Genomic DNA, 18,079 nt, shown 5'->3' on the forward strand with positions numbered 1-18,079 from the left:
GGCTTCCGCTGTTAAGGAGTTTTGTTGATTCAATGTCACACCAACAGCAAGGGTGTTTGCTACATAAGATTGTATACCACACATTTCTTAAACTTTAATGATATTGAAATGGACTTGACATTAACATAAGTCTCTGGAGTATCTTGAGAAATTGCTACTAGCATTTGTTGCTTGACACTGGTAATTTTTGATGATGTAGGTGCCATCAGTCTGAGAGTTTTCTTAGGTGGGCTTTGAGGCACATCTTGAACCACGGTAATGCTTACAGATATTAGAGATGGTAAAGCTTACTTTTAGAAATTTTCCTTCTCCATCTATTCCAAGTTTTACAACAGCAGAGTGAGAAATTTTTCTTGCTGACATGAACATTTCATTGAGCTTGTTGAGATAGTGAACAACTTGTTATGCGGTACTGCTTTCACTGAGCAGAATACTCATCACTGTAAAATGGTTATTGAGGTTTCGACCTGCTTGAGCAAATTTCTGTTGAAAGTTAGGCTCCAAAATTCTGACAAGACCCAAAAGGTTCATAGCTGATCCTAACTTTCTCATCTCGTTGTTGGAAAGACCTAAGTTTTGTTAAATTTGCAGCATGATTTGGGTTATCAGAGGTTCCTTAAACAGTTGTTGTGGAGCTGAAGATCTTGTTGAAAAAGATCAACTTTTAAACAATAGCCTACATTAGACAAAACCTTTTAATGCCATAATTAATAAATTTATGTATACACACACATATATATATGTAAATATATGTATATATATATACATATATATATATATATATATATATATATATATATATATATATATATATATATATATATATATATATATATATATATATATATATATACACATATACATATATATACATATATGCACACACACACAAACACACACACACAAACAAACACATATATATTTATGTTATAAGAACAATTTGGGAAGGTAAAATATTTACAATCAGGATTCACTATTTAAAATAATCTTAGTTCAGCAAATCAGGCTAGTTCAATATTAACTACTGATTCTTTTACAGATTCAACACATTTAAGAGATGAGCAATGTTCTTCAAACTCCATGTAATGAAACACTTTAAATATAAAATTGTAATTTTTTAGACCATATTAAATTCTGAAAGTATTTTATCAAATTCTGAAAGTATTCTCTTTTAGAATGATCAAAAGAATTTTTTGATGAGCACAAGTGTTTATTACTAGTTATTGTTAAATGAGGCTACCAGAAAGATATTAAATTAGATATTAGCACATATATGAAATTATTCATATTATTGTTAACATTGTGGTAAATAATTTTGGAAACATATTAAGATTATATAAAAAAAAATTAGAATCATTACATTTTGATTTTACAGTTTGTTAACAGTTAGTTTTTTTGAATAATTTGTTCATAATGATTGATGCACAAATGAACACAACAAGCTAAAGTTAAGTTGGACACAAAGGTTATGTAAGTTAACTAAATGTAGCAAGTTTTTTCATTAACTTCAGTTCAATTTTAAAATTTAGAAAAATTACTATTGGGCTTATAAAGAAGTAAATGGTGAAAATAAAAAAATAACTTCTCATAGCTATATCAAAGAGCATCTGAAAGCAATTCAAAGGTTTGATGGTGTCTATGTTCAAGCTAACTAAAAACAGAAATAAGTTTCTCCAACAACATATAATGTCACAGGTAAGAATAATAAAACCATGTGTCACACATTATTTACAACAAACAGTGTCTGAATATTTTTTTTAGTTTTTTAATAGAAGAACGAAACTTTATAAATGAATGGTCATTTAATGACATTAAGTATTATATTTTTACAAAGTATTGTCAGGTGAATTGCTGACATTTTGTCAAAAATTGGCAATGATCTTTCATTATTTATAATGAAATTGTTAGGAGTGGATATGTTCTATACAAAGTATTGTCATGAGAATTGTTGAGAGTTTGTCAAAAGTTGTCATCATCTATCATTATTTATAATGATAAATGTTAGGAGTGGATATATTTTTTAATTCAATTTCTAATTTATATTTGATGATATTAGCCATATTGTTTTGTATAACATAAATAAATTGGTAAATTTTTTTGAAATAATGTCTAACTAGCATTTTTGTATAAAAAACCCCCGATAATTTTACATAATATGTAGAAGTTAAACATTCTAAATTTTAAAGTAGAGGAACATTAATTTGCTTTTGTTCAATTTGCTATACAATTTTCTAAGTTTAAAAAATATTCTTGTAAGCTAGTTAGATCTTTATATTTTTTCTGTATCTATAAGCATTCACAAACAATTATGAACATCACTAAAAATATTATTTCTCAAAAAATTTTCTAAACAATTCTAACAATTTTCAAAAAAACCTAACAATTTTACATGATTGCCTTCAGACAGTGCATCCAAACAATACTACATATATATACAACAATACTACATATACTATACAAATAGTACAAAATATACTTTTTATAAACTTAAAATGAACAAAGATATGCAACAAATATATCACCAAACAAAAACATACCAAATACTGGTTGTAAAATAAAAAGAATGAATACAATAATATACGGCCTAAAAATGGAAAACCATAAACAAATGTGAAGGTGGCAGAATAATTTAAAGTCTAAGAATAAAAAAATCATAGATGGATGTTAAGGTGACAGAATAATATGCAATAATATTTCCCTTCAGTTTTTCAAGATCTTAAATATTTTTAAGATGTATTTATAAAATAAAAAAAGTTATATAAATAGAATAAAATAAAAACTGATTTCATATTGAAATAAAAACATTTTTCAAAAAGTATTTTAATCCAGAAAAAACAACAAATTAATATAAAATAAAAAGAGCATTTAAAAGAAAAGAAATAATAGAAAAAAAATTTTCTTAATGTGATAAAGTGATTAATTACTTTAGAAATTGAAAACTGAAAAAAAGGCTTATCTAATGTTTATATTGTGTATAAAAATTTAATTTAATAACAAAAATTTCTTTTTTATAATTTAATTTGTTTGCATGTAATTACTTTATTTTAATAAAAAAACTTTCTTGGTTGAAATGTTTTTACACAAAGAGCAATAGAAAAACAAAGTTTAATACCTTTATCTCTAAAATATTTTGTTTTCGAATAGCAGAGTTACGTCTGGGATTCAAATACAACAGTATATTTTGAGAATACAAATCTAATGATTGAACAACAGCTTGATGCAAATTTCTTTTATTACCATCAACATATCCTAAAATAAAACACAAAAGAAATATCTAAACAATAATTTATCAAATCAATACAATAATACCATATGATACTATAAAATTATCAATAGCAAGCAAAACACTTTTTTTTCTTCAGGTTTAAGTGCATTGCACCCCTATTGTTTTAAGTGCATTGCACCCCTAGTAAAATACAGTTTTAGTCCTTTTTTAAAAGATCACCAAAAATCTTATAAAGTGAAAAAAAAAATAATTCAAAAACATTGGTTTCCTTCAACTATTTTGTAAATTTTGTATAATCATTATTTACCATTATTATTATCATTATTATTGACACACTTTATCATTAAGTATTAAAACAGCATTTTTAATAAATTCTCAAAAGTTTTGCAAATTTTATACTTTATACCTTTCATATTCTAAAGTGACAATGTACTATAAAAGTGTAAAACATGTATATTAAGCTATCCAATTTTTAAAAATTTTTAAATAAGAAAATGGCATTATGGGTAATGTTTCATATATGGGCATTATTTGTTAAGATTTTACTAATATACTTAATTGTCATACAGTTTGAATACTATTGAATATAATTACTTACTGGAGTTTAAAACTGTTCTTTTGTTACCTAAACGATTTACTCATTTGATTACACTATTTGTTAACCGTTTGCTTAACAACAAGCCACTATATCCAGTAGGTTGACATTAAATAGAAACCATTGAAAACAAATTAAATTTTTTTTTAAGGCTTCTTCTAAAAATGTAAAATGTTCAAAAAATGGTTAAAAGTTTATATGGCCAAATCTTTTGAGTGCCAAAATATATTTGATAAAAAATCTAATTATAAATTATGATTGTATTTAAGTTAAATTTTTTATTTATTTAATAAAACTAATTTCTTTCAACCAGGAGGACACTGAAGGCATTTTTGGAGGGTATTTTTGTTTAAATTGCAAATCACACAATGTCTGCTTTAAACTAAAGAGGCTGATTGTAAAAGATAACATAAAAAAAAGCAAAAAATTTAAGGAGCCTGAAGTTATCAAAAAACAAAATAGTTTTAATAAATAAATATATTTAATAATTAATCAAATAATTACTCAATAAATAATTTGTTTTAGTAAGTTTAATTAACTCAAAATTTTTAAAAGTTTATTTATAATACAAATATAACTTGTTACACCACTTACATGGTTACACCGCTCTTAAAAGATTGAGCAAAAATAAAAAGAACTCATATTTTAGGTTGTGTTATTTTAGGTTGTGTTATTTTAGGTTGTGTTATTTTAGGTTGTGTTATTTTAGGTTGTTAAGTGTCTTATGTTATTTAACACTTATGGTAAAAGTCATATAAAATATAATTAAAATATGTGAATACATGCATAGTTCTCAAAAAGATTCTGGGGGGCACATGCCTTCCCAAACCTCCTACTGGTATTGTTGGAGCAGTATGGGCGCCCAAAAAATACTTATTTGTTATTTTTCTTTTGCTTTTTTAATAAAAATAGGAAAAAAAAAGTTTCTGTTTCAAATGCAGTAGTAAATAACTAATTTTCTGTTTATTTTAGGCTAAAATCATTCCATCTTTTGAAAAAACAAATTTTTGAAAAACAAATGAACTCACTTTTTTAGTAAGTTCATTTTTTCTTCAGGACAATAAAATGATTTAAAATTGTTTAAAACTGTCATTTAATTACTAGTAGAACATTAAATTAAAAAAAAAAGAATTATAATTTACTATTAAACTCAATTTAAAGACAATCAAATGTATGAAAAAATTGATTTTTCCAAAGATAGAACAATTAAAATACTCATTAAGATTAAAGTTAACTTTTGTTTGTTGGCAATAAAGAGTTTTTAATAATAAATGAATAAAAGTAAAATTACTTCTTAATAACAATATAGTAATTGCGCAAATTTAATATTTGAATGAAACAACTTTTGATCTTTAGCTCACTATTTTATTTTACCAAAAAAACAAAGCAAAAATTTTTTAAGAAAGTTTTGTTTCTCTTCATATTTGTTTGAATAAAAAAAAGTAACGATTACAAAAACTTTCAGTTTACCCTAATTATCTTTTTTATTTAAAAGGCATCTTGAAGTACTGTGATAATTATTAACCTTTAGTAAAGTTAAATGAACAGAATTGCTAATATTTAAATCGAAATGAAAATTGAAATAATAGTAAATATGCTTATTAAATACTTATGTCGAATCATTATTCGAATTGTTTTTGTTAATATGTAAAACAATTTATTATGTTGAAAATGACTATTTAGGGATACCACAAGAAACCTTAAACCCCCCACCCGCTGATCGCTGAAAAATGATATCCCAAAAAAACTCTGGGTTTGTCACTATATATATTTATATATATATATACATATATATATATATATATATATATATATATATATATATATATATATATATACACATATATATATATATATACACATATATATATATATATATACATATATATATATATATATATATATATATATATATATATATATATATATATAAATATATATATATATATAAATATATATATATATATGAATATATATATATATATAAATATATATATATATAAATAAATAAATATATATATATATATATATACACATACATACAAGGCCGTAACTAGAAAAAAAATTTGGGTGGCAGTACCCTCTGTCCCGAAGAAATTTAGCGAAAAATCGGCATTTTTTTGCAAAAAAATAAATAAAATTTACTGTAAAAAAAAAAAGATCCTCAAATTTTTATTTGGACGGTGCCCAAATCAGCGCCTAAATACGGTTGACGCTGTCAAAAACGGTCTAGAATAGCCCTGATATATATGAATATTAACTTTGTTAAAAATTCACCTGGTAAATGAACAAAGCTGAAGAAACCATATTTCTCTTCATCTTCGTATACTCTTAATATCTCAAAATCATCATATTTAATAATATGCTCTAGATCAGCAATTTGATTGAAATTTTTTTCAATAAATGATGAATATCCAGCTACATATTTTATATTATACAGCCTCAAAAAATTCTCAAATTTTTCTGCAACAGAATTTTGTGCAACCATGTCAAGATAGTAGGCCGATGGATTGTTGCTTGAGTCATGGCAACTTTCCAAAACACCTAAAAAATAGTAACTAAATAAATTATTATGTTTTAAATATAGCAAATGGTTATTGTGATACTTTCTACAAGCTCTCAGACAAAAATAATTAAAGATTTAGATGATTGTCTCAAAATAAAATACTTCAAATTATATGAAATCAGACAAATACAGTCAAATTCTTATTACCCCACTGGTGGGGTAATAAGAATTAATATTATTTATATTTTATTTATAATTTTATTTTTAATTTATAATTTATAATTTTATTTATATTTATAATTTATAATTTTTTTATATTTATTATAGTAATTATATTTGATACATATATCAGAGTTATTGTTTTTTATGTATTTAAAAGCTGTATGGTTATATCTAGCATTTTTCTTTTCCTTACTGATACAGTTTTCTTTCCAGCTTTATTCTTCTTTTCTTCTTGCAACCTTGAGACAACATCTTGTGCTGTTAAAATTTTGGTCTTTTTTGCCTGGATACTTGCTCTGTGTTTTTTTGAATTTGCAAATGATGTCAGTTTAGGTTAACTTGGGCGAGATGTAAGAACAGAATCCATTGCTCTCTGCAGGTTTTTTACAACACTATTTTTTTTTTTGTTAGATTTATCTACTTCCTTGCGCTTTGGTTACATATTCACTATCTTTTTCATAGATTTTGATTTATCAACAGGGTGAAGACCACTACCATTAAAACCACTTTTCAGAAGTTTGCTTTCCAACTGACAAGAGCTTTTAGTAAAGTTGGAAATGCAGACTCGTTAATATTTTTATGTCTTTTTCTTAAACAATTTTTAAGGATTTTTTTCTAATGGGATTTCAATGGAGCAAAAAAACCAACATCAAGAGGCTGTAATGTGTGACTCGTGTTCGGAGGTAAGCAAAGTAAAACTATATGATTGTCCAGAGTCTTTTTAACAGTAGAATATGTTATATGGCTATTGTGTCCATCACACAGCAGCAACACAGGCTTTTCATAATCCTTTACATGTATAATAAACCTGTTGATCCAACTTTATAGTCCTCCATCCAACCTGATTTTGTTACTCCATACATTGCATTTTCTGGTCCATTTTGACACTATGCATCATAAAGGTGGATGGCTTTGTAGACAACAAAGGGAGTTAGACACCAGCTATTTGCTGACCCACAAAACAGTACAGTATACATTAATTTACCGCATGATGAAGCAATGTAATAGGGTGTTTTTGATGTTTTCCGAACAAAGATTTTTCCTGCTGTAGGATTTGTACGTAAAACCGTTTCATCCAAATTGAAAATGCAATGTGGTCTATCAAATAAATTATTATCATTTAATGTTTTCTCATATAACTCAAAAAAATCTATCAATGCTTTTAAAGAAACATCATTAGCTATTGCTTTTGTCAAAAGTTCAAGTTTTCTTTTTCCAAGAACTACATTCTATCTTTTTTTAAAAAGACATGCATTAGTCTTTACAATCTTTGAATGGAGTTTTTTTTCCCAGTAACTGTTATATAGGATTTAACCATCAGTTTGATATCTTCTCTATTTTGTGGAAAATCTTTATCAGCTAGTACATCAGGGCTTCTACTAAAGGTTTTTCATCAGTATTACTTAAAATAAATCCATGATCACTTGTAATTCTTTTGTCATTCCTTTAGATTTGATCATGGAATCATCTGTATAATGCCCCATAAGGAATTCCAGAAGACTTTGATACATTGTATACTGACTGCCCTTCCATAACAAGCTATATGGCAGTCATTAATTTGATGTGATCTTATGTACCAATAATCTTACATTCATATTCATGAGGCATAATAATTTCTTATTATTTTATCTAAAATACTATAAAATAAACTTTAATTACACTGCACAACAATTTTTAACTTTTTGAAAAAAACAAGAACCAAATTAGGTTATCTTTATTAATTCAGACGTGCTGATTCCAAATATGTAATCAATTATGCTGTAGCACGTCACAATTTTTTGTAATAACGATTTAAAGATGTAACGTAAGATGCATTTTTCTATACATATGAATTAGTGTATGTTTATTATCACTTTTAACACAAATTGTTTACTTGTATTTAATTGTATTTAGCCTGGCGTTTGAATGCTGCATCAGGTTCATCACGCTGCAAATTCCAGCAGTAATCTGCAAGCATGGCGGGGCTCCACTTTCCCTTGTATCTGCTTTCCATTGTGGCAATACTCTGATGAAAGCGCTCGCCATTTTCATCATATACATCTCCATTGACAGAGAAGAAGGAAAGATGGGAATGAAGAAAGTGGAGCTTCAGCGACATGTTACAACCCAGTTGTTGATAGGATGCAATTAATCTGTCTACCAAATCAGCGTAATTTGGTGCAATATGTTTTCCAAGAAATCCCTGGCACACCCGTTTGAATGCATCCCATGCTGCAAGTTCATATTGTTCCATCGTTCCCGAAAACGTTTCATCCAGCATCAGTTCTCATATTTGGGGCCCCACGAAAATGCCCTCTTTAATTTTGGCGCCACTGATTTTAGGAAATTTGGTCTGCAAATACTGAAATGCTGGTTTGTCGTGATCTAACGCCTTTACAAATTGTTTCATGATTCCAAGCTTGATGTGAAGATTGGGCAAGATGATCTTCTCTTTATCCACAAGAGGTTCATGAATGACGTTATGGGAACCAACCTCAAATGTTTCTCATTGTGGCCAACATTTCCTCATATAATGTTCTGATTTCATCCTGCTATCCCATTTGCAGAGGAAACACATGTACTTAGTAAAACCAGCCTGCAATCCATTTAGTATAGCAACAACTTTCAAATTTGCACATATGGACCATCTGTGATCTCTGTATTTAATTCTGTCCAGAATAAGTAATATATTCACATAGCTTTCCCTAAGGGTTACCGAATGTGCTATGGGAATGGAAGGCTGCACATTTCCAGTATGCAGTAATACTGCCTTAATACTATAAAGTGATGCATCAATAAACAAATTCCACATAGATGAATCATATTGTATTCTTAGATCATCAAACAATCCACTGATGTCATTACAGAAGCAAAGTTCTTCATCCATAGAGAAGTATTGCTGCGGTTCCCGTGATCGCTTTCTAAATGATGACACTCTTGCATCACCAGCCAACAGATGCCACTCCTGGAGACGTGAAGCCAACAATTCACTCTGTTGCTTTGTTAAATACAAATCTCGAACGAGATCTTTCAGGTCAGTTCCTGTTATGAAGTGGGGTTTACGCTCTGTATCTTCTGGCAACTCGTAACTATCATCGTAATCAGTATCCTCGTCTGAATAAGAACTGTCTGTGTTTGAGATTTCCGACGGAGGTTCAGGAACAGGGAGTTCAGCCGAATGAGGAACAGGACAAATAGCTGAAGGTAGATTTGGGTACACTATAGCTTTCTTACCCTTAGAATTGCGACCTGATATGTTAACAGAACAGAAATAGCAATCTGAGCAATGTAATAAATTTTCATCAATATACTTGCGTAAGTAATATTACTGAAGTTTGCAAATAAAAAGTTTTAAAACGTAATGTAAATCAAATATAAACATTGTTAATGTAGAAAAAAGAAACTAATTATGTGTGTAAACTGTTAGTAATTTTCAGGTTTTAGCATTATGTATAGATAACTTACTCCATGCGTATTTATTGAATATATCCATATTACCTCAACTATCCATATTACCCAACCCTACCTTCAGGTTTTAATATTTAGGATTGAACTCCTATTATTCAAAAACTCTTGTAATTCGAACATATTTTGAGATCTCTTGAGGATTCAAACTACATATTTTGAGATCTCTTGAGGATTCAAACTACATATTTTGAGATCTCTTGAGGATTCAAACTACATATTTTGAGATCTCTTGAGGATTCAAACTACATATTTTGAGATCTCTTGAGGATTCAAACTACATATTTTGAGATCTCTTGAGGATTCAAACTACATATTTTGAGATCTCTTGAGGATTCAAACTACATATTTTGAGATCTCTTGAGGATTCAAACTACATATTTTGAGATCTCTTGAGGATTCAAACTACATATTTTGAGATCTCTTGAGGATTCAAACTACATATTTTGAGATCTCTTGAGGATTCAAACTACATATTTTGAGATCTCTTGAGGATTCAAACTACATATTTTGAGATCTCTTGAGGATTCAAACTACATATTTTGAGATCTCTTGAGGATTCAAACTACATATTTTGAGATCTCTTGAGGATTCAAACTACATATTTTGAGATCTCTTGAGGATTCAAACTACATATTTTGAGATTTCTTGAGGATTCAAATTAAATGAGTTCAACTATACAAGTAATCTTAAACTGCAATCTCTAAATATTAAACACCTTCATCTTCAAAATATCAAAATTTTTAATCTTCAAACGTGGTTATCACTAAATAGTGTTGTTAAATTTTTATTTTTACAACAAACTTTTATTTGTTAATAGTAAAATATAAAATTTTGTTACAAATATATTTACACTGGCCACTAATGCATCTTTAATCTAGTCCGTGTAAAGTATTATGTTCAGATGTTCATCAAATAATGATAATTTATTTTAAAGTTCCAAAATGTTGGTACTTCTTCTTCTTATGAACTTGATTGATCATTAGTTCTGAATCTCATTTATAGTTAATAAATCACTTTTAAGTGAATCATTTACTTTTTATAATTTTCCAGTCCTTTAAATCAGATTAGCAAAAAAAAAAAAAAAATTATAATTGAATGATTTACTATTTGCATAAATTCCATACCATACATTTACATATAATAAATAACTTTCATATATTTAAAATCATTCAAATTTAAATAACTTTCATATATTTAAAATCATTCAAATTTAAATAACTTTCATATATTTAAAATCATTCAAATTTAAATAACTTTCATATATTTAAAATCATTCAAAGCAATTAGGTACAGAAACGATACATATCCATAGGAAAAATGGCAAATAAAGGAAAAAAAACTTTTCATCTTTCATTAAATGGAAGATTATCAAATGTTGGGAACCATAAAACTCAACATCAAGAGTTTGCAATCTTTGTTTAAATGAGAAGTTTTAAATTTTATTGCATACAGAAGAGAACCTATTAATCATAAGGAGCAAAATAATTTCAAAGTGTATACCTAAAAATAAATAAACTGGAGATTGAAATGAAGAAAGGAGGTAACAATCCTACTCAACTTTTGTTATACTTGCTTGAAAAATGTTCTATGTTGAAATGTTCTTTTCTTATATTGAAAAATGTTCTGTTCAAGGAATCATCAAAACACATGCCATCATAATTCTAATTTTAATACTATTTGATTTTAAATTTTATTTGGTTAGGGTCAGGGTTAGGTTCAGAGATCAATAAGAGGCTGATTAGGCATGACCAAGGTTAACAATAGTTAACTTTTTTATTAGCAATAAAAACCAGTTTTAAAGTTTAATTTGAAAAGGAATTTAATCATAACAAGTGTTAAAAAGATGGTAAATATCAAAGATGGTGAATATCAAAGATGGTGAATATCAAAGATGGCAAATATCATAGATGGTTAATATCAAAGATGGTGAATATCAAAGATGGTGAATGTCAAAGCTGGCAAATATTAAAGATAAAAAATATCAAAGATGACGATTATCAGAGTTCTTGTTTTAAATTTTTAAACTTTAACATTAAATCAAAGTACTTTCTTTAAACTTTTAGATCTATTCTTTTTTAACAATGATAAGGATAAAGATGAAGTTTTCAGTTAGTTCCATTTTCTTAACTTGTTTGAAAATTGCATATTTTTTGATTAAATATACTAATTTGATTGTTTTATTTTTCAGCTGATAGATAGTTTCAACAAATGTTTCATTAACTATATCAATTTACATATCATTTTATATTTTGAGTTTTATATGAATATGCCTTTTTTGTTTTTCCTCTTTAGTGCAACAGCAAATGCAAACTTGAATAATAATACTTTGTTAGCATGTTTGTTGTAATGACTCATTGCCTGCATGAGTTTTTAGCTTGCAAGTAACAAATATTTGTAATAAAAAAATGTAAAATTCATAAATTTGTCACGTTTCAGTGTTTTCTGTTTTTACCTTTATTAAAATTTAAAAACTCTCAAATACTTCACCTAAAGTTTTGCAAAATAAACTAAAAACTAGTAAAAAACTATGCCTAAAAAACTTTAAACAAAAATAAAACAGAAGTTAACTGTTGTATAAATTTAGTATAAAACAATATAAAATTTTATTTATTCTAAAACTTTTATATAAAAAACTAAATTATACCCTATGAACTTTTAATTATACCTTGGTATTAATAATATCTATTAATAATACCTCAGTAAGTTTTTCAGAAAATTTACTTTAACTTTTTTTGTGTAAATTTTAGATTGCAGTTGCACTAGTCTTACATTATAGACTTACAATAGGTATTATTTTTACTTTTTATTTATAATATTTAGTGTTATTAGAAATTCAAGTTGTTATTATTGGCAATCCAGCTTGTTGTTACTGGAAATACAATTTGTTGTTGCTGCCAATTTATTTGTTGATATTGACATTAAAATAGTGAATATTTATATCTAGTTCAAGAAAAACTTTTTTGGTAAGCCAGGTTTTCTTACTTCATGCTACCTACTTTTACAAATGATTATTAAATGATTTTACAAATGATTATTTTATTAGTGGAATTATTTTTATTGTTTAAAAAAAACCAAGACAAAATTGACTTATCTTGATATTTTGCTAATTTTAAAACTACATTTGATAAAGTTTTTTAACTAAGTTTTATAGTCTCATTTTATCTTTATTTATGTTTACTATGTTTTATAGTTTCATTTTATCTTTATTTTTGTTTACTATGTTTTATAGTTTCATTTTATCTTTATTTTTGTTTACTATGTTTTAAAGTCTCATTTTATCTTTATTTTCTTTTACAGCAGAAGCTTTAACAGAGGTAGACATGAACTGAAATTAAGTTTTAAAATTAATGAATTTAAGTTTAAAATTTAGTCTCATTTGACATTGACTTGTTTTAAGGGTCTTTGCGGCCAGTTATTATTATTCCTATTACTATTATTTTTTGTTTCAAAACATGATTTAATTTAATTATATTTTTCAACAGAAAAAAATAAAAATAAAAAAAGTTATATCCTACAATTCTTTGTCTCTTAAAAGTGTTGTGAAAAAAGTATTCATCTTTAATTATTATATTAGAAACACAAACATTTATTAATATATTTATTATTTTATTTAATATTCATTTAATTATATATACAAATATGAAATACAATATATAGATATTTATTTGCTGTAGTAAAATCTACGAAGAATACTGAATAATGAAAATTCTCACCGAGTTTTCCTGTTAGAGATGGTATATTAATAATATCCCAAGGATCACCAGTACCTTTACAAAAAAATCTTTATATAAATTTTGAAGGTCAAAAGTTTACTATGAAAAAACTTAAAGTAAAAAGTATTACCTAATTTTTCATGAATAAAAATTCTTCCATGAGTACTTTCATTTTGTAAAGTGCGTAACACATTTTGAAAATTTTCATTTCCTTCAGTTAATACATTTTCAGATATTGTTAAAGTAAAATGTTTTATGGAAACACTTGAAATTATCAAAATAAAAAGAACTTGAAAAAGACTTGTAAAAGCAACAAATTTGTAAAAAACTTGAAAAAATAACTGAAGAGAAGTCGAAGCAAGAAGTAAACCACAAAAATGAATTAAAAATACAAAATTATTTAATGTCAAAAATAAATTAGATAAACACGCTAAGACAACAACAAAAAATGTCATAAGAAACAACCAAACAGAATAATATTGATTATTAATAGAAAACTTCTTTAATTTAAAAACAGAACAAAAATCTATTAGAGTAGTAAATAAACCTATAAGAACCAAGGATGTAAACCAGAAAAAGTGATTTTTATCACCAAATACACTTCCATTTATGACAATATTTATGAGATGAGAAATAGAGTGTATTTTTTCTTGGCAAGATGATTTTAAGTAAGGAAATGAAATAATTGTGGCAACAATCCACCAAGATAAATATAATACAACTCTTATATGAAGACCCAAAAACCTCTTAGCAGCAGATATACAATTTGACAATTTGAACTCTTTTGTTATAAAAAATGTGATAAATGCTGAAAGTGAAGCTAGGGAACAAATTAAACCAGACGGAATATGACAACAGTAAACAAGACACAAGTATAATGCTGATGTATCCTGATTACTCTCTTTCCAATTCATACCATGATTATACATTTTTGAAACTAAAAAAGAGTTATACCATAATTAATAATTATTTTCAATTTAACAATAATAAATTTTTAATTAATTAAATTTAGTTTTAATAAATTGAAAACAAATAAAATTGAAAACTTTATTGAAAATATTCAACAGTGACAGTAACAACAATAACTTATATTGGGTAACTTTAATAAATTATAACCACAAAATTTTATTTTTCATTTTGGAGCATTTTAATATAATCAGTTGTTTAGATAAGATAGACTTTTTAAAAGAGAAATCTGTCAAAAATGTAGATCTAGCTACAATTTTGTTTTAAAGCTGCATGCAGCTCACAGATATTTGAAAATATTAAGAACTTCAATTTGAGTAAATTCCAGCCGCTTGGTCCTAAACATAGTCACCCTATGTAAAATTGAATTAAATTCTATCTAATTTATTTGAACATTTCTTAAACCATATCAGTATGTATTGTGTCAAATTACTTACTAATTATATCAACTAAGGCAAAATGTAACATAGACATACATATATGCTAGCTTATTGGATAAAGAAGAAGTGCAAGGTTGGTCAACAAATATTTTCTGTTTAGCCCTAACAGTTTTTTTTCCTGGAAAACCTCCATTAGCTGAATGCAGTAAACATTTGCCCAATGTGTTTTTTTTTGGAGATATTATCTTTAGTAAACCAAGAGCCTCTATACAGGGGCTTCTAGGGTTGGAGGGAATATCCTAAGTCAGAGTTAACTTCTCCTAGCCCTCATCAGGAAATGCAACTCCTATCAGACAGCAGGACATAAGGCAGGCACTGGATTACATGAAGAGTACACAGGAAAAAATGGCATAGCCACATTTAAAAAGTTTTGAGAAAGTATATAATGATCATTTAACAAGTTTTAACACATTTAAAAGTTTTATGGAGCAAAAAAGTGTAAAAATTAGAAAAAAAAACATTTCTTAGGGTAAAACCACCCATACCTGGCCAGCACCAATTCCTGGCCACTTTTCAATGAACTTTATTGTCTTAAATATTGAGTTGGTGGCTTTCCAAATTTTTGAAAATGAAAATTTAATCTAACTTTTAAGTTTGGAACCTCAGTCCTTTACATAAGATCAACGCTACGTTATTTCATTTGAGATTTAAAATTATACTAACTTTGTTTATATTGTGGAAAATATTCCAAACGTGAAAACAAAAATGCGAAAAAACGTCTCGCTGATTTATCTTGTTTAATAACAATAATAAAATTTAACTCAATTGCAATGGTTTATTCTAGTAATAAAAACATTTTACTTTGATTTGAAATAAAAATTACTTCGTTTGGTTGTGTTTAAGTTGTCACTTTTTTAGTTTTTGTTACCCATAAATAATGACCTAATCATGGCCACATGTCAACCTATTCTTGGCCATGAATAAGGTCTTAATTGTAATATAAATTTTGTTATAAAAAAACAAAGTTAGTTAAAATAAAATGTTTTAATTATAAAGTTGAGTCAAATTTTTATTATCTACATTATTTATTCTATTTTATTATTTTCATGCTAAAATTATATATACATATATATATATATATATATATATATATATATATATATATATATATATATATATATATATATATATAAATATATATATATATATATATATAAATATGTATATATATATATATATATATATATATATATATGTATATATATATGTATATATATTATATACATATATCATATATTATATGTATATATACATATATTATATGTATATGTATATACATATATGTATATATATTATATGTATATGTATATATATATATATATATATATATATTTATATATATATATATATATACATGTCAACCTATTCTTGGCCATGAATAAGGTCTTAATTGTAATATAAATTTTGTTATAAAAAAACAAAGTTAGTTAAAATAAAATGTTTTAATTATAAAGTTGAGTCAAATTTTTATTATCTACATTATTTATTCTATTTTATTATTTTCATGCTAAAATTATATATACATATATATATATATATATAGATATATATATATATATATAATATATATATATATATATATATATATATATATATATATATATATATAAATATATATATATATATATATAAATATGTATATATATATATATATATATATATATATATATATATATATATATATATATATATATATATGTATATATATATATTATATACATATATCATATATTATATGTATATATACATATATTATATGTATATACATATATGTATATATATTATATGTATATGTATATATATATATATATATTTATATATATATATATATATATACATGTCAACCTATTCTTGGTCATTAATAAGGACTTAATTGTAATATAAATTTTGTTATAAAAAAACAAAGTTAGTTAAAATAAAATGTTTTAATTATAAAGTTGAGTCAAATTTTTATTATCTACATTATTTATTCTATTTTATTATTTTCATGCTAAAATATATATATATATATATATATATATATATATATATATATATATATATATATATATATATATATATATATATATGTATATATCTATAATATATATATATATATATATATATATATATATATATATATATATATATATATATATATATATATATATATATATATATATATATATATATATATATATATATATATATATATATATATATATATATATACATTGCATGTTAAATATAATTTATATATGTTTTCTTGTTTGTTTTTAAAATTAAGTTTTTTAAAATAAATCTCATAAGAGAAAACATTTTCTGTTTTGAAACATTTTATTCTTTTTGGTTTTATAAGTAAATTTTTTTAGGTTGAATTATGCATCCCACTCAAATAAAAAAAATGTGCAAAAATAAAAAAAGTAAAACAAAACACTGTAACTTTAACCCGAGGAAAGGAGTAAAAGTTTTAAAATGGACAAAAAGCCAAATGGACGAAGCAGTGGCTGCAGTCAAAGAAAAAAGAATGACTCAACGTACTGCATCTAAAACTTACAAGGTTCCTCGTTGCACTTTGCAAAATCGTCTCAATGGAAAAACTGAAATGGGTGCACGTCCAGGTTGTTCTACAAAACTTGGAAGTGAAGATGAGCTTAAGCTTGTTGAATATGCATCTAAAAGAGCATCTATGGGTATTGGTTTTGGAAGGCGTCAGTTTATGAAATATGCTGGGGATATAGCAAGAAAGCGGGGTATTCCATTCAAGAATGGTCTGCCATCTAAAAAATGGTGGTCTCTACTTAAAAAAAGACATTCAACTCTTCGACTAAGAGTTCCTGAGGGTACAGCTGCTATTCGCCATCAGTGTATGGACAAGGAAAAGGTTTCTATTTATTTTAACGCGCTGAAGCAAGTTATGGATGAGATGGGTCTTTATTGCAAACCCCATTGTGCGTGGAATATGGATGAAACTGGTTTGCAATT

At 25.6% G+C, this 18,079-nt stretch overlaps 1 protein-coding gene across 1 annotated transcript in view; it reads right to left on the reverse strand.

Moving 5' to 3' along the window:
- Positions 1-18,079, reverse strand: part of LOC101237644 (uncharacterized) — a 66,920-nt gene that overhangs the window by 14,896 nt on the left and 33,945 nt on the right. Inside the window, exons 4-7 of the mRNA XM_065786725.1 lie at positions 13,840-14,646; positions 13,710-13,763; positions 6,099-6,365; positions 3,113-3,249 (exon numbers count right to left, since the gene is read on the reverse strand). Coding sequence (XP_065642797.1) covers positions 3,113-3,249; positions 6,099-6,365; positions 13,710-13,763; positions 13,840-14,646 — 1,265 coding nt within the window. The remainder of the gene's footprint in view (positions 1-3,112; positions 3,250-6,098; positions 6,366-13,709; positions 13,764-13,839; positions 14,647-18,079) is intronic.

Source organism: Hydra vulgaris, chromosome 01, assembly GCF_038396675.1.
Source record: "Hydra vulgaris chromosome 01, alternate assembly HydraT2T_AEP".
NCBI classification, from domain to species: Eukaryota; Metazoa; Cnidaria; class Hydrozoa; order Anthoathecata; family Hydridae; genus Hydra; species Hydra vulgaris.